The 24,606-nt window shown below is 40.3% G+C and overlaps 1 protein-coding gene across 4 annotated transcripts in view; it reads left to right on the forward strand.

The window, feature by feature from the left end:
• Positions 1-24,606, forward strand: part of trim36 (tripartite motif containing 36) — a 34,199-nt gene that overhangs the window by 6,058 nt on the left and 3,535 nt on the right. For all 4 annotated transcript variants that reach the window (XM_078250900.1, XM_078250901.1, XM_078250898.1 and 1 more), the window contains exons 3-12: positions 7,062-7,408; positions 7,986-8,132; positions 9,623-9,718; positions 10,295-10,432; positions 10,702-10,817; positions 12,867-12,988; positions 17,659-17,776; positions 17,900-18,105; positions 23,194-23,377; positions 23,799-23,912. In XM_078250900.1, coding sequence (XP_078107026.1) covers positions 7,062-7,408; positions 7,986-8,132; positions 9,623-9,718; positions 10,295-10,432; positions 10,702-10,817; positions 12,867-12,988; positions 17,659-17,776; positions 17,900-18,105; positions 23,194-23,377; positions 23,799-23,912 — 1,588 coding nt within the window. The remainder of the gene's footprint in view (positions 1-7,061; positions 7,409-7,985; positions 8,133-9,622; positions 9,719-10,294; positions 10,433-10,701; positions 10,818-12,866; positions 12,989-17,658; positions 17,777-17,899; positions 18,106-23,193; positions 23,378-23,798; positions 23,913-24,606) is intronic.

Raw genomic sequence — 24,606 nt, forward strand, 5'->3', positions numbered from 1 at the left:
GTATCAGTCATGCCAATTTCCTGTTACATTGTCTTCCTCCCATTTCCCTTAACTTCAGTTTTAAGGGCTGCTGTCATCTCAGTGGCTGCATTTAACAGTTTCAGTGGATGGAGCCTGGGATTTACCTCCCCTATAGAAAAGGACAAACGGCTTAAAACCATTTGTCAAATAAGGAAATACAATGTAGTTACTGAAGGCCATATGTGATTACCTAACAAACAAAAAGGGTAGTTCCAGTGTGAAGAGCAAGTTTTTAGCCAATGCAAATTAAAGGTTGAGAGCAAATAAGCCTATGGAAACTTTGTGCAAGACAAAATGGGACACCATTATTGTAGGATATGTGGGTTTCACTGTGGCACAGACACTGCCCCTCCTTCCTCTCTTGTCCTAGACAAACAAGAACAAACATAAAAAATTATTTTAATAATGTTACCGCCTAGCCATAACATTGTCAGTCATCACTTCTTCCTCTAATCCTACCTGCTTTTTATAGGCTTCAATAAAGAGACAGCAGGGGAACTTGACAAGCTTTAGTTTTGGTCTGCCAAGAGAAAAGAAATTTTGACAAGCTCTCTCAAGCCCTAATTGTCTTCACTGTCTGCCTCTAATGACCCAGGGGCATCAAACATCCCCGTTAAATCTGTTTTAGGAACAGAGAGCATAGTAGCTATTGGTTTCACTCCACCTTTGATCAAATATACAGGCATATGTGTCTTGTGCACACATACAAAGCACATCTGTAAGCTCCTTTAAGGTATTTAAACTCTTAAAACCAAGCTAAGCTGGAGGGAGGGAATACTGTGGTTGACGGGGGTTTGCAGGTAGCTAAATTAACTTGTCACAACATTTTTTAAATTCTCTGCTGAACACTTGGCACTGTTGCAGCCAAGCTTGAGCAGGTCAATGTCTAAGCCTGGAAACCGTATGATGGGCCACAAGGCTGCCTTTTTGCCTTCTGAGAGCTCTGGGCTACACGCCATTCCCGTAAAGATGTCTCATTTGTACTCTTGTCCACAAAACCATAGTTGTGTCCAACTTGCATACTCTATACTAATTCCAAGCAGGTTTTTGAATGTGTCGTGTGTTCATACTGGAAAAGAGACAATACTTTACTTTAGACAAATTTATACTAACTGCAAAAGCTGTATGACAATTGGTCATGCTGTGTATATAAGCGGTATGTAGTATGGAATTGGGGAATAACTCTGGATATAAATAGCCACTATATTGATGGCATTAAACGTTTTACTTGTGCTTTAAAATTTTAAAACTATTTAAGTTCGATGTTGAAGATAAACACTCATGCAAATTCAGTAGCAGATTCTAAGCAGGTTTTTAAGCAAAGGCAAAAAAAAAGTAGTCAAAACAGTCGGTATGCATACTAAAAGTGTGCGTTAATGTAGGAATGAAATGGAGCAGCTGCTTACAGCTGGAAGAAAATGCAACTTATTGTGGATGGTGGTCAAACAGTTCAGAATGCAAAATAAGGCTTTGGGTAGTTTAATTGGCAGTAGTATTCAAGTTGCAGTTTGACATTGATGGTGCAAGCATTTTATAATTATCATAAGTATGGATTTTGGACATAAAAAAATGATATCCTTGAGTCAGAATGGTTGACATCAAATGTGTCTAATCAATAGCCCCTACTATATGAAACTGAGTGACATTTGGTGTAACTGGTATCCATTTAAAATGCCAAGTATCCTCAGAGCAACTCTGAGGACCAGAGCTAAAGAGATCCCCACAGTACAGTGAGGTGAATTACTTTTTGGGAGCTATTCAGCCATTCATGGTACAACACCGCTGAGACCGGGCTCTCGAACACAGCCTCCTTCATTCAGACTCCCCCCTTCAACCTGAATGAGTTCATTCTTCACTGGCAGGACTGCATTTGTTTACGCAGGAAATATTCAGATTCTGCTTTTTGAGTAAACAAATCTTGCACATTGCTGTAAGCCAAGGACAACTGTCATTGCTATACTCTAATTCTGACTTATTGTGAATTGATGCATTTAACAGAGAAGAAGGGGGAAAGAAAAAAAAATTTTGTAAGTGGAATTCTTTTAGGGATTATTTAAAAAGGTTGTTCCTCTGTTAAATGCATTCAATCGGCAGATTACAAAACACAAACTCTCGTGTGTGTTAAGAATATTTAATGTCACTCAATGTATGTTATGAGCACATATACTCCCAAAACGGAACAACCAAGTAATTCTGCCGACGGCCACCAACACTGGGAGATCAGATCATTGGTAGCCATGGTGACGTAACCTGCCTGTACGGAATGAATGAGGGATTAGGTGAAGGAGGTGAAGGGAGAGAAAGCAAAGATTTAAGGCTATATTTATCAGTGTGCAGCTTGGACGAGCCTTGCTGTGCATGGACAGAAGGAAAGGGGTTACTAAAACTTCATTGTTTCTTAACTTCATCTAATTTTATGTTGCCGGAGTTCAAAACGGCGCATGATGCAATATGTTCAACAGCTAACTCTTGATAAGTGCACTGTAAAGTTGGTGTTGGTGCGCTTAAAGGAATAGTTTGACGTGTTGGAAAATAGGCTTGTTTTGTTTTTTTGCCAACAGTTGGCAATGTATGTACGCTAAATATGAAGTTACAGCCAGGAGACTCTTAGCTTAGCATAAAAACTGCAATTCTCACCCCCCCCCCCCCTTTAGTTACTGTTGCTAGGTCTGTCAAGCTTTCAGTTCTCACATGGCACGTATGCCTGAAATCTGTAATTGTTGAAACAATGTGTTTTTAATTTTAGACAAAAGCGAGCTCCTCATTTCTAACTGCTGAACATCGATTTTTGCCAGCTGAAATGACAATTATGGCTGGAAGATTGTATCAGCTAAAGTAAGCAAGCTGGGATGTAGTTAAAAAAACCGCTGATGTTTCCAGATGACTCGTTTTAAAACATGAACACTGTAAGAGGGCCTTAACTATTGAGGATATCATGATATAAAGACTGAGGCTAAGGCTGCATGTCCAATGGGAGGGGTTTAGTAAACAGTCAAATTACAGGTTGTATCTAGTTTTGTTTAATCTGTACAAACCCTGAAGTGTAAAAGGCTGGTATTTTTGTTGTAGTGCTGGAGAGAGCCAAACTAGCTGTTTCCCTGTGTTTCCAGTCTTAATGCTAATTGAGCTAAGCTAACCGTCTCATGGGTCTAGCTTTATATTTAGCAAGAAAGAAAAATAATTCCTTTTTTTTTTTACAGTCTTATGAAAAAGCGAATAAGCATATTTTCCCCCAAATGCCAAACTATTACTTTTTAATGCAAAAAAATTGTCTGACGAGTACACTTATGTTTCAGTAATGTTTACGACAGTTTGTGCTTAAATCTAGGCTGTTTAATACGTGCACAAATCAAGAGTTAATTGTACTTTAACAACTGTTCGCACGTGTGTGTGTGTATATATATTTTAAACGCTGTTTTGTATTTCACTCACTTTTCCTTCAGTTTACTTTTAAGTTGGCTTTGTTTATCGAATGTCATGATGTTTAAAAAAAACAAACTGGTTTCTCACCTCACTTCACATTATGTATTGTTTCTTTTTTTCTTGTTGGTCTCACCTCACTTCTCTGTTCATTGCTTGCAGCCACAGTGCGAAGGTCGTTTGGAGGTCGAGGTAGACGTGGCCTCCGTGTTTTGAGTAACTGTAGTAGTGAGTACAGTGTTACTAGAACCCCTGTTAAACCCTAGTTTGGTTCTACCTTTTCTCTATTTAGTCTACTTCAACCCTGTCAACACGACCATACAAACTCACGCCACTGGTAAGATATAACATCACATTTTTAGGAGGATTACTGTAGTCGCTGCATTTAACGTTGTAAAGTTATTTCTTTGTTAGACACCTAATGCCAGGTAATAATGGTTTAAATTTAAGTCATAGACCCCTTTTTCAAAATGTCCACTGAGCTTAAAAGTGATCTGATGTTTTTATAATCAAGATTAACAAGGAATTTAAACATAGTGGTAAGAAAAGGCACAAAGCTTCAGGTTATTCTCATCTGCCTTTGGTATTTTATTTTGTAAGTATGTTAGGAAAGGAAAGTGGAATGGTGAAAACCTTTTTTAAAGCAACAATGAGTCAGCGTGCAAGAAGGCCAATTTAAAGAGGAGTGGCGTAAAGTAGGAGAGATGAGCATCAAAGGGAGTTGGAGTCCTTGACAGGGAGTTTTGGCAAGTGGCAAAAAGGAATTGAAAGGAGCCAAGACTGCAATTAGTGAGAAAGGGGTGAGGATGTTTCCTAGGAGTTGAATTAGGACAGGAATGTGTGTCTCTTTACACTTGCGAAACTTAGCATTCATTTCGTAAAACATGTTGGCAAGTAAAGCTGCTTTATTGAGATGGAGAACTGTTGGTCTCTGTTTCTGAGACACACACACACACACACAGAGAGGACCTGCAATATGTTTGGGCTTGCTAAGATTCTTAATTGGCTTTTATTGACTGATATCTGTGTTCCTTTAGGGTGTCGTTTATGCTTCACTTGACAATCATTAGAGTTTGAGAAATGGTTTAAGAATTTTAGACCTGTTTCAGCCTACTGCTAATCATTTTGGGCATGATGAATTGAGAAGTGTCAGATTGCCGGCCAAGTAAAACAAGACTGAATGTTAGTTTTTTTTGGTCAGATTAGGCCAACTAATGCAGTTATTTAACATGCTCAGTGGATGTTTTTAAGAAATGTCATTTTCTTCTGTATTTAAAGCACAGAAGAGATTTTCTTTTCTCTTAATAGCCTCGGTATATTAATCCCCTCAAAAAATAGACAATAATAGGAGCTCAGCTACCACGAAATAAAACCGGAATAGCAGCAAACTATGACGTTGTGGTGTCATCAATAACGGTATAATTTTTAAGAAAAGCAGGAGAGCATAAAAAGTAAATTCAAACCTTAAGTGATTTATTTGTATTCAACCTTTCGGAGAATGGCTTTACATTACACATGTCCTGGATTTCCTATTTATTATTTGAAATCTTTTTTAAATTTTTTTTTTATTTATTTTTTTAAGATTACAGTCTTACTGCTTGTCAGCCACTGACAGACAATTGTAAATACAAATGGATAGCAAAAGAACATTCAACAAGCCTAAATAAACAGACTCCGGTCACAGACACAGATTTATATTTTAGAAATTAAAAATGAAATGATAAACTGTGCCTGGATACTAAACAAGATTCCCTCAATTGTGTGATGATATTCATCACATAAAATGCTACAACAGTTCAAGCATCCAACGGTCTTAAGATTTGTGCAGGGGGGGGAAGAAAACCAAGCCCCTTTTGCTCCGCAATGACTCGTCAGTTTCTGCCTGTGACTCTGCGTCCCTTTGCAGATCTACAAATCAGCACATACACTTTGCTGCAGGCATCTCCTGTCTGCTTTTTGTTCGCTCACACCTGCTATACAGACCACAGAACCGGAGTCAATGTGCAAACATGACACGCACATGAATAAAGCACCGCATACATTCACTCAGTCATTATTCATTGGTTTAAATATGACTGTTTTCTGCCGGACTCCTTTCATCCAGTGACTTTACTCGTCTTAATAAGATCATGTCACCTTCATGACCATCTTCAGACTAAGTTTTTCATCATAACGTTACCACACCACAATGTCATATGAATTCAGGTAGGAAGGGTAATCGATGTGTGGCAAACAAAGCTCAGTAGTTCAGTTTGTTGTCAGATCACAGACAGAGCTTGCCTCCAGGTAGTAAACTGTCCCTGCACTGTCAGTCTTCAGTTCTCTCCCATCACTTGTTTACCCGGCATGCCCTTGGCCACACACATAGTTTATGTTTGCTGTTCTGCCACTGCTTTCCCTCAGCTGCACCCTTTTTTTGCAAAAGTGTTTTGAAGTAGTTTTCCTGTATTTCGCTTACCTGAGGAGTGTTTGATTTAATTTTCAGGTCCTCGGAAACGAAGTGGAAATACTGTCTTGCAAACTGAGATAAATCCAGCACTCCTCGCTTCCCCTGTGTCCCAAAAACGTGAAGCAATATTTTTGTCATTTATTTTGCCGTGTAATGACTTCAGTTTGCTGGCTTTGAGTGCGTGCTAACAGTGTTTTGCGTTCCCCAATGCTTGCATCTGTGATGTGACCTTGTGTAACCACTCCTTGTTTCCACCTCATGTTACTGTGTTGCTGCTTTGTTACGATGCTGCTGCATCAGTAACAAGCACAATGTTGTGAGGAACTCTTAAAAGCAGTGTTGCTTTAAGAGGAGTTTTGTCACATGAAAATATGACAAACATATTCATTGCATTGAACTGGACATATTAAAGTTCAATTGCAGGACATTTTTATTTAAAATTTTAATTAATGTAATTCAGTTGCATTGCCTGATTTTGAAAATGCTGTGGTTTGTCATGTTTTTCTACTTTCTTGATCAGTATAAGTATAATTTCCTTTGTCCAGATCATTGTGAACACTTGCATACTCTTCACTCCCGTAGTAAATGTTAAATGACTTGCAGTGTAACATTGATTTCTCATACAGTGTATTTTCTATGATCCAAGGATGCCATCTTCCCTCTGACTATCCTGTATGTCATTACTTCCCCAGTACTCTTGGAAAGTCTCTCTTCCTGGACTTATTTCCCTGTAATGACGACTACTCAACTATTTGCCTGTACTGATGTTTTGCTCCATACATCCATGTCCTTATGGAGCAGTGGTCATTGTGGAAATAAAGCACAAAGGGAGACATACTGAGGCCCTATTTGTGAAAGATTGACATTTCAATATGTGTTATCAAAGGCATTTTTTCCTTAAGATCATACTTGGCAAGTCATGCAGATGATGTAATGCTGCTTTTGTGAATCTTGGCCCAGAATGTGTTGAACACAAATGGGGGTTCACATTTGTTTAAAGCCCCTATTTGAGTCTCTTGGAAACTATGCCTTCAGTGTAATTTGAAGTCAAAGGACATTGTTGTTCACATGTCAGAATAGGGCCTCAGACAAGATTTGAAACTGGGTGACCCAAAGCAATGAATCTATATTACGCATGATCTTTTCTAACTTGTCCTTCTCGCTGCTCCAGGCTCCATCTCGTCCCCGGGATGGCGCAGAGGTTCTGTGACTCCTCGGGTCACCACCATCCCATGCCCAGGCTGCCAGCATGACATCGACCTCGGTGAGCGTGGCATCAGCATGTTGTTCCGTAATTTCACCCTGGAGAACATCGTTGAGCGCTACCGCCAAGCCGCCCGCGCAGCCATCGCGATCATGTGTAACATCTGTAAGCCTCCACAGCAGCAGGAGGCTACAAAGAGCTGTATGGACTGCAAGGCTAGCTACTGTAACGAGTGCTTCAAGCTGCACCACCCCTGGGGCACACCCAAAGCTCAGCATGAGTATGTCGGTCCCACCACAAATTTTAGGCCCAAGGCAAGTATCGTCTGTCACGCCTTGTGAAGGCTTTATTTTTCTCCAATCATCTGTTATTTCCTAAAGACACCCAAACAAGATTTTCACTCAGTTGGACTATGAACATCTCTCAGGAGATAAGTTGTCACATGAGTCAAAAATAAACATTACCATGTGTAGGTTTGTCTGCTCAGTCTTTAAATGGTTAAATGTTTAGGAAGAATTCTGCTGGAAATCTTTGATTAGGCCTATTAATAGCTTAAATCATACAATAGAAATATTCATGCAAACGGTCCCACTTTGACATAATCTAATCCATATGATTGATAGATAGATAGTATGTATGGAGTTTATTTCATTATGGCTAAAATATTCTGATGAGGATCTTGAGTGTAAAAGGCCTAATTTCAGTTCTATTTTAAGACACTTCAGGAAATTGCTCACAGGGAGCTGTCTAGATGTGTTTTTTTATTTTTTATAAAGTTTAGGCCATCTTCCTGTTTCACTTCAGCTAGTTTTTGATCACTGTAGAATTTTTTAAAATTCACTTTATGCACATATTTTGTCTGATTTTAACTTGTTCTGTTAAATATGGCAGGTGCTCATGTGTCCAGAGCACGAGATGGAGAAGGTGAACATGTACTGTGAGGTCTGCAGACGACCCGTGTGTCACCTCTGCAAGCTGGGAGGTTCCCACGCCAACCACAAAGTCACCTCCATGAGCAGTGCCTACAAGATCCTCAAGGTAACACATTCAGACACTAATCACATTTTGTGATATTCAGTACATATTGATTCTCAAAAGTTCAGCCTAGTGTCACTAGATCTACAGAATTTAATAACGTGAAATGGAGTAAAGGTTATATCATCCCATTCAGTGGGATTTGCTAAACTATTAACAAAAAACTTTAAGAGTAGGTTTTTTGCTGTGCTATGCCGCCCACTGACTGATCCCTGAATCTCTCATCGTCTGCTGTAATAATGTTTGGCCTGTGCTGGCATGCACTAGGCCGTAGATATCAATCTCGAAACTGAAACCTAGGCTGGCTAAGCGGGTTTAAAACTAATTGGACTCACGTGTGTCAGATTTTTGCCACTCAGTATAATTAATTTCAATCAGTTTCAGTGTTTGCTTATGTGAAGACAAAACTGTCAGGAGATGGTGTTTTGGGACTATCTGGTTGCTAGGATAGCACTATGCAACACAAACGAACATCAAACCTTTAACACAATATGTTTAAGTACAGCTGCGCAATATAAGGATATATGTGGCTAGATTTGGTCTTGCATTTTGGATATCGTAATATGACACAAGTGTTGTCTTTTCCTGGTTTTACACACTGCATTACAGTAAAGTGATGTAATTTTCTGAACTGTCCTAGCTGTTCTATTTATTTTTTTTTTTTGCCTTTACCACATTATGATGATTATCTGTCAAATCTCATTGTGTAAATAATATTTTGTTAAAGCACCAATTGTCAACCCTACAATATCTGCGATATCGATATCAAGGTATTTGGTAAAAAATATGGTTATATTTGATTTTCTCTATCGCCCAGCTCTAGTTTTAAGTGAAATATATTGAAAAGTAATTTCATCATGTTGGCATGAACACACAAAGTTGTGGACTTAATGCAAGGTGGTTCAACAAGTCGAGGCAGAATCTGTGTGAAATTCAATCTGCTTGTCTGTGTGTTGACCCAAACACTATGGTGCTTGATATTTAATGAGACACTTTGTTCCCCATGATTTTGTATGCATTGTCTTAACAAATTGTTGGAAGATGTATCGGATGTCCTGAACAGTCCCGGAATCCTTTGCCAGCCAGGAAATAGTTTGGGTTTCAATTGCTTTGAACAGTAATACATATCATTGTAATGGGGAATGTTGTTTGACACACTGCACCCATGGAAACAGGCTCTCACATACAGGGTCATGCAGGACACTCTGCACATGTCCAGAACAGCTGCAGCTGTGAATATGATATAAGATGAGAGGAAAATGCTGTGACCCATGTCAGAGCACCAAGTATAAATTGGTAAATCCCACTCTATTCCTTAAATGTCAAATATTTTTAATGAACTTTTGTATGTATGCTGTGTTAAGGGCGGCAGATAGCCCCTCGGTTGTGTTGGTTATCTTATTTGTCATCTTAGTGCTGTGTCGGTGTGTGCTTCAGAGTTTCAGGACCTTATGAAACTCACCGTATATGCTGCTGATGTTTTCTCTCAACAGGAGAAGCTGGCCAAGAGTATCCATTACCTCATCAGCAAAGAGGACCAGGTCAGGACTCAGATTACTGAGCTTGACCTGCTCATCAATCAGACTGAGGTGAGAGAGCTGACTCATGCTGATGCAGGTCCTTTTTCCACTCCCATAATCACATCTCTTATACCCCCTTCAAATCGAGTTGGGTTGATAATTACAGAATACAAATATTTATATAGCTTTCACAAAACCAGTCAGTTAAGTTGAGGAACAGTTGCTCTTTACAAAAAGGTCACTAAACAAACAGTATGCAAACCACACAAACAAGGAAACAGAATTTGCCTACTAGTTTCCCTCCTGCATGTCTGGGTTTCAGCCTCTGAGCTTGTTCCCTTTTTACTTTACTGCTGCTCCTGAATAGGTAGTGTTCAAATGCGCCTTTTTGTTCGATTTGACGTTTTGTTAGAGGAGTGTGTGTGTGACAGATATGTTTGGGATGCTCTCTTGGTTTGAATCTCTCGCTCTCAAAATTGTAACTGTACTCTCACTCTTGCCTCAATACTGTAGTATTAGTAGTAAAACTGGAAAACGCTGGCCCTTCTGAAGACATGCTTATAGTGTGTGCATTTTGGGAGGAATATATGAGAAGAACATTTGATTTGCTTTGTACAAATTGATAACAAAAATATCTTCTTAAAGGAAAATGGCCAGCTAGCAGAGCGTCGAGCCAATGAGCACTTTGAGCGTCTGTTTGAGACTCTGCAGGAGAGGAAGTCAGAGATGCTAAGGTCCATCGAACAGTCTAGAAACCGACGCCTGGACCAACTTAAGGCTCAGGTATGAAATACCAGGACTGAGTTTAATTTCTGCTGAGTATCCTCTACATGCAGGCTTCCTTTACTCACCATATTACCTGTAGAAAAATAAATCGACCCATGAAGAGTATGTCCTTAATCATTTTCCTTATGTCTGACTAGGTGTGAAAAGGGAGCTTATTTTATGGGATTTATTTTTCTGAGGATGCTGTTCAATACAAAGCCACCTGTTTCAATAATTGGAATTACAAAATGTAATGGTAAATGCCCTGGCTTTTTAATATTTCCCAGGTGGAGGAGTACCAGGGCATGCTGGAGAACAGTGGTCTAGTGGGCTACGCTCAGGAGGTGCTGAAAGAGACGGATCAGTCCTGCTTTGTACAGACTGCAAAGCAGCTACACATCAGGTACAGTAGAGCTGGGTGATTCTGACATTTTAACTTAAATAATGGTGAGGAATGTAATGGTACTTTGGTGATGTATTGGTGATTTCAGAGGCTTTTTACATCCAAGATATACATTTGTTTGGTGATATGAGGCCAGTCAGCTAATGGTTAATTTCAATCAGAAAAGTAAAAAAACTAAGTATCATTTTAACTGTAAACCTGTTTTTTTTACGACCAGGAAACGCCAACAATTAAAGTCCTGAAAATGTATTTTTTTTTCCCCCTGAGTGATGGGGTCATGATCATACAAGTATCTGCCAAAGTTGGAATGGTTTGTTTATTCCACATGAGAGATGTCTGTTTTCCTCACTGTTTAAAAAAAGTGGGACGTTACATCCTTCTGAGAAACAATCGGAATTTAGCAACATTTGATCAAATAATGAGGACAGTAATTTTTCGCTCATGTTGCCAGCACTGCCAGTCTAATCTGATCAGGCCACACCAACAGAGTCCTGATTAAGTTTTTGAATGGTAATGAAAACAACAAAAGATGTTATTTTTCCTGGTTGGTTGCTTATCCAATCATGAATACTTGATTTGAAACAACATTTCCAGGGGCCTTACGCAATCACTAAATAAATTGTACTACTTCTGTAAAACACTTAAAGTCTAAGTACGTGTCAGTTGTGATTGGAATCTGCAAAGTAGAAAGAAGCCAGCCATTAACATTACCTATAAAATGTTATCTATAAAACGGACAGTGCACTTAAGCATCTCTCTGGTGTCTTGGAAGGGTTCGTCCAACCTAATAACAGGAAGCTGGGCCGGGCCTGACAGAAGTGGTTGACAGCTTTCACCACTAAAATCCTTAATGTAAATTGCAGTAATCCGTCAAATTAATAATCATCTTGGTAATGATTGCCAGATATGCATTTACTACAAATTACAGAAGCCAAACATGATCATTTAACAAGCTCCATGGTCACAGACTGAAGTCTGTTATGACTCATGTTGTGTTGCACACATACAGTTTATCATTAGCAAAGCCTTCCAGTTTCCCAGTAGATTTCGCAAGTGTGATTTGGTCTGTTTATTTTAGTGTTAAGAGCATCCATCTGATTATGCTTGGCTGACTGGAGTGTGTCAGGAACAGACAAAGCTACGTGCACAGATTGCAGTGCTGTGTCTTCTGCTCTAAGCTGACTAATTGATCTCCATTAGCAGCTTTCGATAATTGAGCATGATCCTGTGGCCTTTACACTTTTCTCCTGTCGACAGGGACTTGGTTTTCAATCCTCTTTTTCACTTATGAAAGTCAGAGTACAAGATTAAATATGGTAGAACACATCTGATGGGGAAAGTTTCTGTGGTGAATAGCTGTCCTATTTTGTATCTTTTTTTTTTTTTTTACTGTATTTGGTGAATTTACAAAAGTAATTTAAAGGTCCAGTGTGTAACGTTTTTAGTTGTTCATTATCAAAATCTGTGTTGCCCCTTCACAAACTTGTCCTTTTTTCATGAATATTTACCACCGCCATCAATTCCAAGTATTCCTTTTTGGCTTGAAATTTTACATTTGCATGAACTGGAGTAGACGCTCCATATTCATGCGCCGTCTTGAAATATGTTAGCCAGTAAGGGAAATGCAGGACATACTGCTCCGCCTTTTGCGTTTTCGCTGTCGCATGAGAAACTCACAGGTGCTGCTAATGCTGCTACTGGGTATCATAGCTTCCCGGGTCCGGCAAGTTTGAAGAAGGAAACATGGAGGACCACACATATTCAAAATCCAAATTTCAGGAACAGGAGTCTTCTTTTTCACCCAGAAAAAGAAAAAGGATATTGAAAAGAGCAATAGACCGGCGTCATCAGAAAAAAAGCAAAGGCTACCGTAGAGTGTAATACGTACTTTGGACTGCGTGGTGCGAGAGAGTTGATTGCGATATATGATCTCAACGCTAGATGGGAGAAATTCCTACACATTGGTCCTTTAATGCTAATAAAGATAAGCCTCATTGATTTGATGTAATTGATTTGATCGTGTTATACGTCTGCCTCGTATGTTTTCAGAATCCAGAAGGCCACGGAGTCTCTGAGGACCTTCCACCCTGCATCTGACCCCTGCTTTGATGAGTTTGTGCTGAACACATCTAGAGAAGAAACTCTGCTCAAAGAGATGTGCTTTGGTGGAGGTAAAACAAATTTATTTCAATTAAATGGTGTGAGATAAAAGTGATCAAAATGCCTCATGATTTTATTTCCCCAGATACAATTATTAGTGACACTCAGTGACAGTGTTGTACAAAACAAGCTTCAATTTTTGAACTTTTTGTCTTGTATTTTACTTTAAACCTGGATGTTCTTTGTTCTCATGCAGTACATTGTTTCACTGTAATATTTACACACATTGCGTCTCCCAGAAACTTTTGTTAAAGGACAAGCTGCAATGAGAGCTTAACTACGATTGGCTGAAAAACGTGACCATTAGTTCATGTCAAGAAAATATGGTGACATTTTCTGCTTCTGTTCCGCTCTAAAAATGAAGTCTCTTCTCTTTGTTCATGTGTCCTCTAGACCATGGCATAACTTGCTTTATAGCGCAGAGCTTTGCCACTTTAAAAAGTTGGTTTAACTAAATAAGCTAGTCCTTTTTTAAACTAGACTATGGTCAGAATAAGCTGCTTTTCTTTGCTGTACTAAGAGGTCAGAGGTCATCTGTGGGATAAACTGGTACATTTTACTGCTCTGTGAAGCTTTTTTCTGGTCTGCTGATTAACAAAGGCTTGTTCTATAAAGGACTGTTCATGTTGTAAATTTTCCAGGGATGAAAGGATACATACTTCTTTCATTAAACTGACATACTTCCTTTTTTAAAGAAAATGTATTGGAGGGATTATTTCACACTATTTTAGATGAAGTGTTGTGAGACAGAATGAAAGGCAATAGCAACAAGTTATAGAAGACTGATGCTCGGCCAACAGGAATATGCAGATGTGTCAGATCATATTGCAGCATAGCACTCAACTGTCAAAGCGCAGGTGAAATGACTTTTCCACTACAAAATAGAGCTGTACCTTCCCTAAGATTTTCTGTAACGGAGCGCATCAGAGTATAGACAAATATTTCTGCCAAATCTCAGAGCTTTAAAGGACTGAACAACTTGGCAGGTTAAATAAATGTTAAATCAGACACAACAAATAATCAATAAAGGTTTCAAGAGCAAAGATCAAAAGTCTGCCTATATATTGATCTAAAGCTGGAGAATTGTACATATTACACTTCCATTATGCACACTTAAACTGAATAGTATTGCCTTAACAGAGGCATAGTATGGTGTTTTTATATTGGATCCACCTTTTCACATTCCAGCCTTAAATGCATAATGATAGGATTGGAGATTGAGACAGACTCATTATGACTGAGTGATGGGTCATGACATCTGGCTGAGGCTTGTTTCACAACATGCTTAACCTGACAACTGTGTGCCAGTGACTGGGGGAGAGCAGTATTCAATATCATTATAGCAGATGGTGATGGTTAGTTGTAGTCATAGTAAGCCAGAGAAAGTTGACTGGTGGTTAGGGGCATCCTGAAAAAGAGCTATGTAAATGATAAGATGGGCTGTCTAAAGTAAATGGTAAAAGTAAAGATTTGAGTGGCTGCTGTGCTTCCAGACTTGGGCAGGTAGACGAAGCTGAGGTCTTTTTGCCGTAGAGCCATTATCCCCCAAGTGGATGCAGCCAAACAACTGACATTTTTCTGTGACTGTTGGTGAGTTTGTCGCTGTGGGCTTTTGTTGCTACACTGGAGCAGCCCTGTTAGCTTGTTTAAAATCAGTGATGTGAGATTTATCTCCGAGGCTACGGTTGGTTCTGTCCAGACTCATGGACCAGTGGACAGAAATTGACCACTTTGTGTACTCATTAAAAGAAGAAACGGTTGGATAATCATTAAACTAATTACAGTGAAGTTGATAGTTTGATAAGGGAAATGCTTTAAAAACTAGTGGTTTAAAGAACAATGGATACTTAGAGATGGATACAATGTGTTATGTTGCAAGCCCACCCTTTATATGAACAGACATTATGGGAAAAGTCAGGATTTACAGAATGAGTTGTACATGCATATTTCTCTGAACATCCTTCTGGGCCATTTCAGTCATTGGAGCAGCAACTATTCACACGACACACCAGAAAAAAGAGTAAAATAAGAAAGGGGGGGGAATTAGTGACCTTACATAAAATGCAGCAACCAATTGCATCACCAGAACCTACACTGTGCAGAGAATGAACATTAAGAAGATTTGGCAGCCATTTTGAAAGCTGTGAAAGAAGAACATTGGATTTCATCAGCTGTGATGTTTATGTACAGTTTTTCTTTTTGTTTATTTTTCTTCTGTGTAATGCGGTTTTCCTTATTTGGATATTTCCATTGATGTGTTAAACCAAATGATGATAGAAATCAAAAATGTTTTGCTGTGTTTTTATTTATTTTATGGTTTGTCATTAACAGTTTTGAGACATAACCTCTATATAACTTCTTCTCATCTACCATAATCAAGTCCAAACTAAACACTATGTAAAGATGTTTTAAAGTGGAACTAAATCTACTTTTCCCAATCGCCGAGTTTTTTAAAAAAAATTTTTTTTATAGTCCCATTGTCTATTCTGCGGTTTTCTTTTTGGCTAAACATTACCCTGAGAAAAACCTATGAAAATATTGTATTCAGTCCTCATCTCAGGATTTTAGCCTAAACTGATTTAAAATGACTGAATATTCATTAGTTTGATTCTCCAGACTCTCATATAATCACTGTACTGGAGAAAGTGGGGTTTTCATTAAAAAAAGTACCCTAAATGAATCACTGCTGCATCCTTTTAGGAAAGTGCTGCATGCAGCAGTTGGGTGGCTGTCATATTGATGAGTCTTTAATCTTAGCGGCCTGCAGGAGTTGCTGATGCTCTTAGTCTGAGCTCTGAGAACGAAAAGAAGCTGTAAGGGGCATTTATACACTGCAGTAATTTAATTATTCTTATACAGGAATCTAAACGCATTTATTTTTGAAAAACCTGGGATTTTTAAATACGTCTGAACTGACAGCAAAGCCGTTTCTATTATTTGTTGTCCTTGAGTATGTCTTGTCCTCTTTAACAGTCATAGAAAATGTAGTAACTTAATATCCTATTGTCAAGTTTTGAATAGGATTGGCAGTGTATAATGCTGTATGCGTCGTTTTGTAGTCATATCTTCCCCTCTTGGATAACAGCGTGTTTGTGCTCTCCCATGTAACCCAGCTGTGGCTCTACTGCTGATTTTGACCCCATGCTCTGCTTCTTGAGAGGCTGTGAAATACTGTGTTGTCAAGTGTAAATGCCCTGTTGTAGTCCATTTCCAATTGGAGTTTCCTTAAAATGTCAGACTGAGAACAGCGCTTCTTTCAACTATTTTAACTTTCAAAGTCAGTTTTAATTTAACAAACCTCCTCTTAAAGATATGACGAGTTGAAAGTCCAGTCGTCTCACAATCGTAGTGGAATGAAAATGGACACAAGAGAAAACAGTTCCCTGCTGCCTTCTGTCAACAGCCTGTACTATATGTGATCAATAAGTGCTTTTTTTTTTTTTTTTTCTTCTATTATTATTATTAATAGTCCCTAATCCCTAAACTCACTTAAACTGTGACTGCTGCTTGCTGTATTGGATGGATGGCTGCCTGTCTGTCCTGTTTTGTTTGTTGTCTGTTGGTCCATCTGTGAAAACATGAATTCCTATTTGTCACCAGTGACTTTGGAGGCCCAGAAAGCTTGGCAACAGTGGCGAGACTGGTCAGCAAAGGGAGTCTGTATGGGAAGAGTGTGATTGGGAATGTCAAGAGAGAACTAGACAGGAAAGATTACAAAGGAGATGAGGAGGGGAATTCTCACAGGGAGAATGAATGATGTGTGTAGAAAAAAAGGCCTTGATTTTTAGAGCGAAAAAGACAGTGACCTACATGGTTACAGTAATGTGATTCTATTTCTGGGGGGAAAAAATTAGCTTTGGGCTAAGAACAGTAAATGATAAGTTTAACGGAGTGCATTATTTTGAGAGAAATCAGAGGACCGATGGAAGGTGGGCTGTTATGTAGATGAATGTAAAGGTTGATGCATATAGAAGGAAATATTTACAACCACCAAGAGGAGACAATATGATGAGTAAGTGGAATGATGAGGGAAGTGGCGATGGTACAGAGATGGAAGAAGGGAAGGTGAAAGTGGGAGAGAGGGGGTGGTGGGGGTGTTTTACAAAGTGCTGTTCCTGGCAGGAAGTCTATGTGAAAACCTCTTAACAGGCTCCATTATGAAAGGCAGTCTTGTCCATTGTCTCGAGTGGATAGTCCTGATCCTGACTAATCTAATATTTGCCTCACTCACACTGCGGCATTTGCTTAAACCCAAGTTATTGAGCTGAAGCCCTATACTAAGCATCATTAAGACGCAGGAGATTTACTGGAATTTCCCCAATTTAAATGATAGTTTTTCCATGTATGCATTAGATCTGTTTCATCTTGCTAATCACCAGAGATGAGTTTTGAAGCATTAACCTCTGTCATGTGTGATATGTGTTAACACTTTGCCAAAATTGAACAATAAAATGCATTGCTTTGTGCTTGTTTTTAAAATTTGATTTAGTTGGCTGCATATCACACACGTCACACACAATATTTTAGCCCCATTCCATATCATACACAACTGAAAAACACAAAGTCCACTTGTTTACGCACTACAACTCATTAGCGCATGACCTATGTTGACAGTGTTGCCATCTCTGCATAACATTTTACTAACGGGTTACGTTTTGCTTCTTTTCTTACTCCTCTCCAGTTCCCGACCCTCCTCTGATTGACTTGTCCAATAGCAGAGTTTATAACGAGGCCTCAATCTGCTGGAGGCTGTCTGATGACCACCTACCTACAGATCACCACGTGCTTGAATACCGCAGGTGGGTGCAAACGTACAAAGAAACAACGGCAAGAGAAGAGTGGAGGACTGTGTAGAGCCACAGATGAGCTATAGGTTTGTGGGAAAATGTAAATGACTTGACTATAAACTCCTTTTTCTCCAGACTCGGCGGCCCGAGCCAATCCCCGTCCCAGGAGGACGGTGAGGACAATGGGGTCTGGAGGGCTACAGACAGGGTTTATGGTCCCAGCACTGTGGTGTGTGACCTGGAACCTGACAGCCTGTACTCCTTCAGGGTCCGAAGCTGCAGGAACTCCCTGTTCAGCCCCCACAGCCCTGAGGTCACCTTCCACACACCACCTGCACCTGGTAAGCCTGAGAGGCAGGGTGAATTTTTCCAGAAGATTTGTTGCATATGTCTGTTCCCCCCCACCCCTCCCCCTCTTCTTTTATCCAAGGCAACAGCTAAGCTTCCCCATCCCCTTTACATTTCAGGGCAGAGTGTTGTGCATTTGGATTTTAGGAAGACTAGTGCAGTGTCCGTTTGGAGCGCATGCCTGTTTGGAACGGGCCGATTGCTTGGTTCCCAGTATTTATTTATTTATTTATTTTTCACAACTTGTTAACAGCCTTCACCTTCCCGGCAGTATTGACAAAAGATGAAGCCACCGTTGCTTGAGAAGCTTATTTTATTGTTTACCTCACTTTACATCATCTTTGCTATCTCTTTTTTCCTCTCGCTTTCCTCGCTAGCCCTCCTTGCTGGACCATACGCACACCGACGTCACTCACTCAACGCACCTGCCATTCTCGCTCTCACTTAGACTCTTCACTCTTGTAACATACTGCTTGCAGCGTTGTCGGGTGGCGTGCCCGTTCAAAGCGTTCTCGAGAACAACTCCGATTGTTAAATGGTAGATTGCACTGCATACTTCATTTATTTAGCGCCTTTCTACCTTACCGGACATTGCCTCACAATTCTCCCATTCACATACACCAATGGTGGCGGAGCTGCCATGCACGGTGGCCCACCGGCCCACTACATGACGCACTCGTCGGCTCGCTGCTGCTCCTCAGTCGGCGTGTACCGCCTGTAGGCTCACTGTGACATCTTTTGCGCATGCGGGATCATTTTAAACACACACACACACACACACACACAGTTTACTCGATTTATAGTTATTAATTATCAGACAGATGCTTCACTGTTTAAATTAGAAATTCTCTTGCAGCATGCACAATGGCATAATAAAGCACAATGGTGTTTTAGTTTTGGCACCATGGTAATGGTTTTTGTGTTTCAGATGGCTGAAACTAATATAGCTTTTGTCTGAGTGTGTGGGAGTGGAGGCTGTTGTACAGCGTGGCAGCTTGGTAAACAAACCTGCAGTTGCAAGTATTTTAAGCTTGCCTGACAGACGCAAGGTGGAATTCGTTAAAATCCATCATTATCCCCAACCATCTGCTGAAATTGAATTCAAATCCTATCATCCCAACAAGGGACTGTGTCACTTTGATTTATATTCTGCTTGGCAATTATTTCATTCTCCTCGCTTTGGACTACTCGCGCTGATTATTCATGCTGTATTCTATGATATTGTCACTTAGTTTTGACAGACTTCAGACTCCACATTTTCCCCTCCCATGACAGGAGCCTGCACACATGCCATGTCACTCCCTGATCAGATATGGCTGTGCTTTGATTTGTATCCTGCACAAGCCTTGTCATTTGTGTTCCACATTCCTGTGCTCTCTGGTTCGTGTAAGACTGAGTGGATGGATTCACTGTGCGTCAGTAATGAGGTGAAATTTCAGGCCAGGGTGAAAAGCAGAGGAAAAAACATGCACTGGCTCTCATACACACACCGCTACTCATGACGAAGCATGAGCGACATTACAATATGTAAGCACTTAGATCTTTGCTTGTCAGCATTTATCAGTCTCGATAGTCATTTGGTGAGTAGGATATTATTCGGCCCCTCAAAGCCCAAAATGGCACCAGCATGTTTAGTTGCTAATATGCTCGCGTGAAAAGCATATTGCTGCTGAACCCACCGATTTCAAGGTCTGGTGTGAGCTGAAACACAGTTTTGTACCAGGTGCTGCCATACTATAAATATCTGGGTCTTCTTCTTTAAGGGGCGCTATGCAGTTTTGGCAATTTCTTCACTGTTTTCTTGCTTTTTGCTCGCAGGTTTCTCTGTAGAACTCCACCTACAGCTTCAGAATAGATATTTGGCAGCACTGTCATAAAAATTCGTTGGCGACTCTCCCCCCCCCTCCCATCTTCTCCCTCTGGTCATGTGGATTTGTTTTCAAAGAAGCCGGCGAACGCACAGAGCCATGTCCACTGAGGTTTTTCTCGAAATGTTACCCTTCTCTCCCGGGTCCGTAACATTATTCTTTTTTCCTACAATGGCCTTAGAATGCTGTCGGAGCAGAAGCAACTTGCGTTTGCCAACATCAAGCTGACAAGAAACTCTGTGGCAGATAGTTTCTGATCAAAGATACTTACAAGTGCAACAGCAAGAACACCAGGTCAGCATCGGATTTGCAGGCTTCCGTTTGTCTCAGTTCTCGCCATTCTGAAAACGCAGGTCCGATGTTTACTCGTGTCTGACTCCTCGCTAGGTCAGTCTGCCGTTTCCTCTTTCTCTGTTCCTCTTTCCTAGCTTTCTGCTTCTTTTTTGCCAGTTAGTGTGAAAAGCTCTATAGCTAGCCCGTTCCTGGATGGGGGCGTGTAGCGGCGTGTATGTGTGCAGTGCCGTGAAGCAATTTGTTGAGACCTGATATCACCATAGACAATATATAAGAATGGACCAACAGATCCCGTTGCTCTGGACGGAGACCAGTGAAGGCCATTAGAAGCACTCTTCCGGTGATGGCTGAGCGTTACTGCGCAGCCTCCAACTGAGAGAGACGACGTAAATGTGACGTGAGCAACGTGTCTGAAAGTTGGAAGTCTTCTGGTAGCTGTGCCAAGAGAAATCTCAATCATTCTGAATCTTGCAGAGACGGAGAGCGTAGGTATATGTAAGGAGATAACATAGGCACAGGCTAATTATTGCTAACTAAAATGCTAGTTAACATTAGTAATTACATTTAAACAGCTAATGTGAGACGAAACTGCCTGCGCGCTTCTCCTGTACTATACGGTAATTCCTCTACTATGCGACAGTAAGTCGCGTGGTTATGACATAATCGCTAGCCTATTTTTTACAAAAACGTCTGCTACGGAGCCATAACGTGCGGTACAAGGTAATGGAGCCTTTTATACATTGTCGTGTTTCTTTATAAATAAACAATGGACAAATAGCCTAGAGTCTTTAAACGCTTCAGATGTAAAGTTATTCGCTGTCAAAGTGGCGCCAAAATGAATGGCAGTCAATGGAATGCTAACAGGAGGTGATGGCTTATTAGCATTAAAATGGCGCCATAGGAGGTTCGCGGTCCGAGGAGAAGCTTACCCCCTTGGATATCGCCAAAGAATTTCTAATAAGGGAAGAAGTTCCACTCCCTCGTTACTTCCGGCTTCTGAACTGGTTGCAGTTCCACCAGAGTTCCGTATAGGGGGCGCTCACAGGCCAGTGCAGAATGAATGGAGGTCTATGGAGCTATACTCCTCAAAATCCACTTTTCTCAAGATAATAATTTTTTGTCTAATAATTTGAATGTTGCATTTGAAAGGGGAGGCTAAGAAAACACACACTGCTGGGTGTTAGATTTTTTTAAAGTGGCTTTTTTGTTCTAAAAAGCCTTTTTAAAATGTCAATGACGTCATACACATACGGCCAGAGATACTGCTTTACAGCAAGCTCTGAGTCGCTTCCTTTGTTCTCTCGAAGCATCGACAACACAGCTGACAGGTTAGCCTCTCCCTGTTAATACACGTGCTAGAAAGAGGTTTGGTAATGTTTTAAAGACCACGCCGAAATATTCACTCTGACATTCTGGTTCTGCTTTGGATGCCGTCAAGCGGGATCTCCGATCGTAATCAGTCCTTCACTGACCAATCAGCATTCATTAGCAGAATGCTAGCGTGTTATGGGCAACAACGACTCAACCTGTAACAAATCGAAAGGGCATAAGTACTCGTTCATTCAACTTTTGACCTATAATTCATGTTGAACTTGCAAAAACTACAATCAAATCTGAGATTTCTCAACGACAATCGGGTGAAAGAGACAAATTTAGCCGTCTAGCTCCATAGAGTCCCATTCATTTAGCACTGGACCGTGATCACCCCCAGTGGAACTCTGGTGGAACTGCAACCAAAGTAGGTACAATGGGGCTAAATGGAGAGTGGAACGGCTTTCCGTGGACGGGCTTTGATATTACGCAATACTTCCTGACTCAGAGGCTGGCGGCACGCTGGCCCAAAGTTGCAAGGTTGGTTTTTCCGCTCACAGGCGCTAGGAGGAAGCGAGACGGCTACCATTCAACCCGGGGAAAAGTCATAGAACCACTCCAATGACTCCGAAGCTGTTCAGTTAAGATAAATTAAGCTTAAAAAAAACAACTGCATAGTTCCCCTCTTAACTGGATGTCAAATTAAAATCTTGTTGCTTTGGCACTAATTTCATGCATCAATTACGTTTGCCCCCATTTTTCTTTTATTTATTAAATTACATTATTAAATAAATTTTGCAACATGGCTGCCGCTATCACTGTTTCATATTGAAAACACTTTAATCTTTAGAGAATACAAGATTGTAGGCACCTGTTTGCTTAGGTTTCTGACATGGCACTTGATTTGATATTAGATTTAGGCATGCTTGCGGTAAGTATCCGTGTATCCCTACTACATAACTTCATAACAACATTGCTGCAGCATTGTTGTCTGTTCATTGTTCACCCTTTAGACAGACTCACTATTATCATTATCATGGCCTAGTTGTTGGAAGGACTTCCCTAGACCCAATGCAAAATGCAAATGAACTGGTCTTCCCCAGTGTAGACCTTGGATTGCATGGGATGGTTGAGTGAACATGCATAATCATGTCAGCCTATATGTATCCTGGATTATTGTAATCGTGGCCTCTGGACCATAAATTATTTATAGAATGCATTTAATGGAACCCAGATGATGAATATAAATGACAGCTGCACCTAAGAAATGAGGATAGTTTCATGGCTGTTCTTCATTGGGTGGTGATGATGTCTTTAAGATTGTGCTATAGCGCCCTCATGTGTCAGCTATTGTCCCCTACAAGCCTGTTTATTCCTAAGAGGGAACAAACCACTGTCTTTTGCACAAGTTGTACGTGCTCACAAATTCTGTTTTCTTTAGAACTCAGTTTTTTCTTCTCCTACCCTTTCTGATTTCTTATCTCTTGTTATCCTCTTCTCCTCCACCTTCCTTTTCCTTGTTTTGTCCACCTTTTTTGTCATTTTGTCTTCTCTTCCATTTGTCCACCTTCGTCTCGGCTCATTTGCCCTCTATCTCTTCACACACAGCTTTTGGTTTCTTGTTCAGCGACAAGTGTGGCTTCAGTACGGAGCGGCTCATTCTAAACAAGCGACGGGACACTGTGGAGAGCGTAGCAAGCATGGCCTTCCTCCTTGCAGCAGAACGTGTGCAGACGGGCAGTTACATCGGACTGGACTACATCATTGGGGATATGGGCATCTCTCAAGGAAGGTATGCTGAAAACTGACAACTCTAGGACTTTGTATAAAAAAAGTTGTGTCCAGCAGTATGCTTAATTTGCTACATAAATTACTGTTGCGAAGTGAACCTCAAAATAGATTTTGTCAGGCAGTGTAGCACACAATGTGGAAGCTTTCTGGTATCTTGTTAATTAGACTATCAATATGTCATGCTGTCTGGATTTAAAATATTAAGAGGGAGGAAGCAGAGATGGAATTTTATTTTCGAGCACAAGGTGGTGGGATTATTATCCTTTCTGTACCGTTTGTATTGGCTTTACCTCCATTCAGAAAGTCACTGTAAGGTGATTAGCACCGTGGATGTCAGGATAAATCAGAACATTAGTGTATCAATGGGTCATCATAATTTCCAGTCCTGCAGTAAAAAATTGAATTGCTCTTTTGTTTTGCAGACACTATTGGGCCTTCAAGGTGGAGCCGTACTCCTACATGGTTAAAGTTGGCGTGGCCTCCGACTCAAAGCTGCTTGAATGGTTTCACAATCCAAGAGATACCAGCAGCCCAAGGTAAGTGCAAGCACATGTCGACATACACAACACACGGCTATCATCTACAATTTGTCCATAATCAACAGACATGGGGAAACTGAAACAAAATTGTACACATTCTGTTTGTCATACCTGACTGCAGCACACACACAACGACACAATCTCAGCCTGGAGAGAAGTGTGTTTGAGTCATTCCTAATCCTGTGATGTAAGCGAACCAGTATAAACTCGTAAAGAGCTTACTCTCAGACAAAGCCTGCCTTTCTCATTGGATTAGCTCATGTAAAAGCATGTAAAGGAACACATTTATTAACGCAAATACATTTAAATTCTATGGTAATTATATAATGCATGCAATGGGATAAACACCGGGCAGCATTCAACTAGTCATTTAAAGGTTAAGTATGCATTTTTTTCCCCCTCTAAAGAACATGCCTGAAAAATCATAAATCTTTTCATTTTCTTAAGAAATATGTAAGTATAAGTAATAGCATAGTTTATTTTTGTTTTTATGCTAAAAAAATCTTACGTTAAAGGTTGACATGACCAACTGGTTCAAACCCCCCCAATATGTGAATATTAGTATTTGGCAGAATTGTAAATTGAATGCATTTGTGTTTTGTGTGCATTTGTCAGACAAAGCAAAACATTTAAATACATCAACTTGAAAAATTGTGATGGGGCCTTTTCTCTATTTCCTGACATTTCATAG

The sequence above is a fragment of the Sander vitreus genome, chromosome 5 (assembly GCF_031162955.1).
Source record: "Sander vitreus isolate 19-12246 chromosome 5, sanVit1, whole genome shotgun sequence".
Taxonomy (NCBI): domain Eukaryota; kingdom Metazoa; phylum Chordata; class Actinopteri; order Perciformes; family Percidae; genus Sander; species Sander vitreus.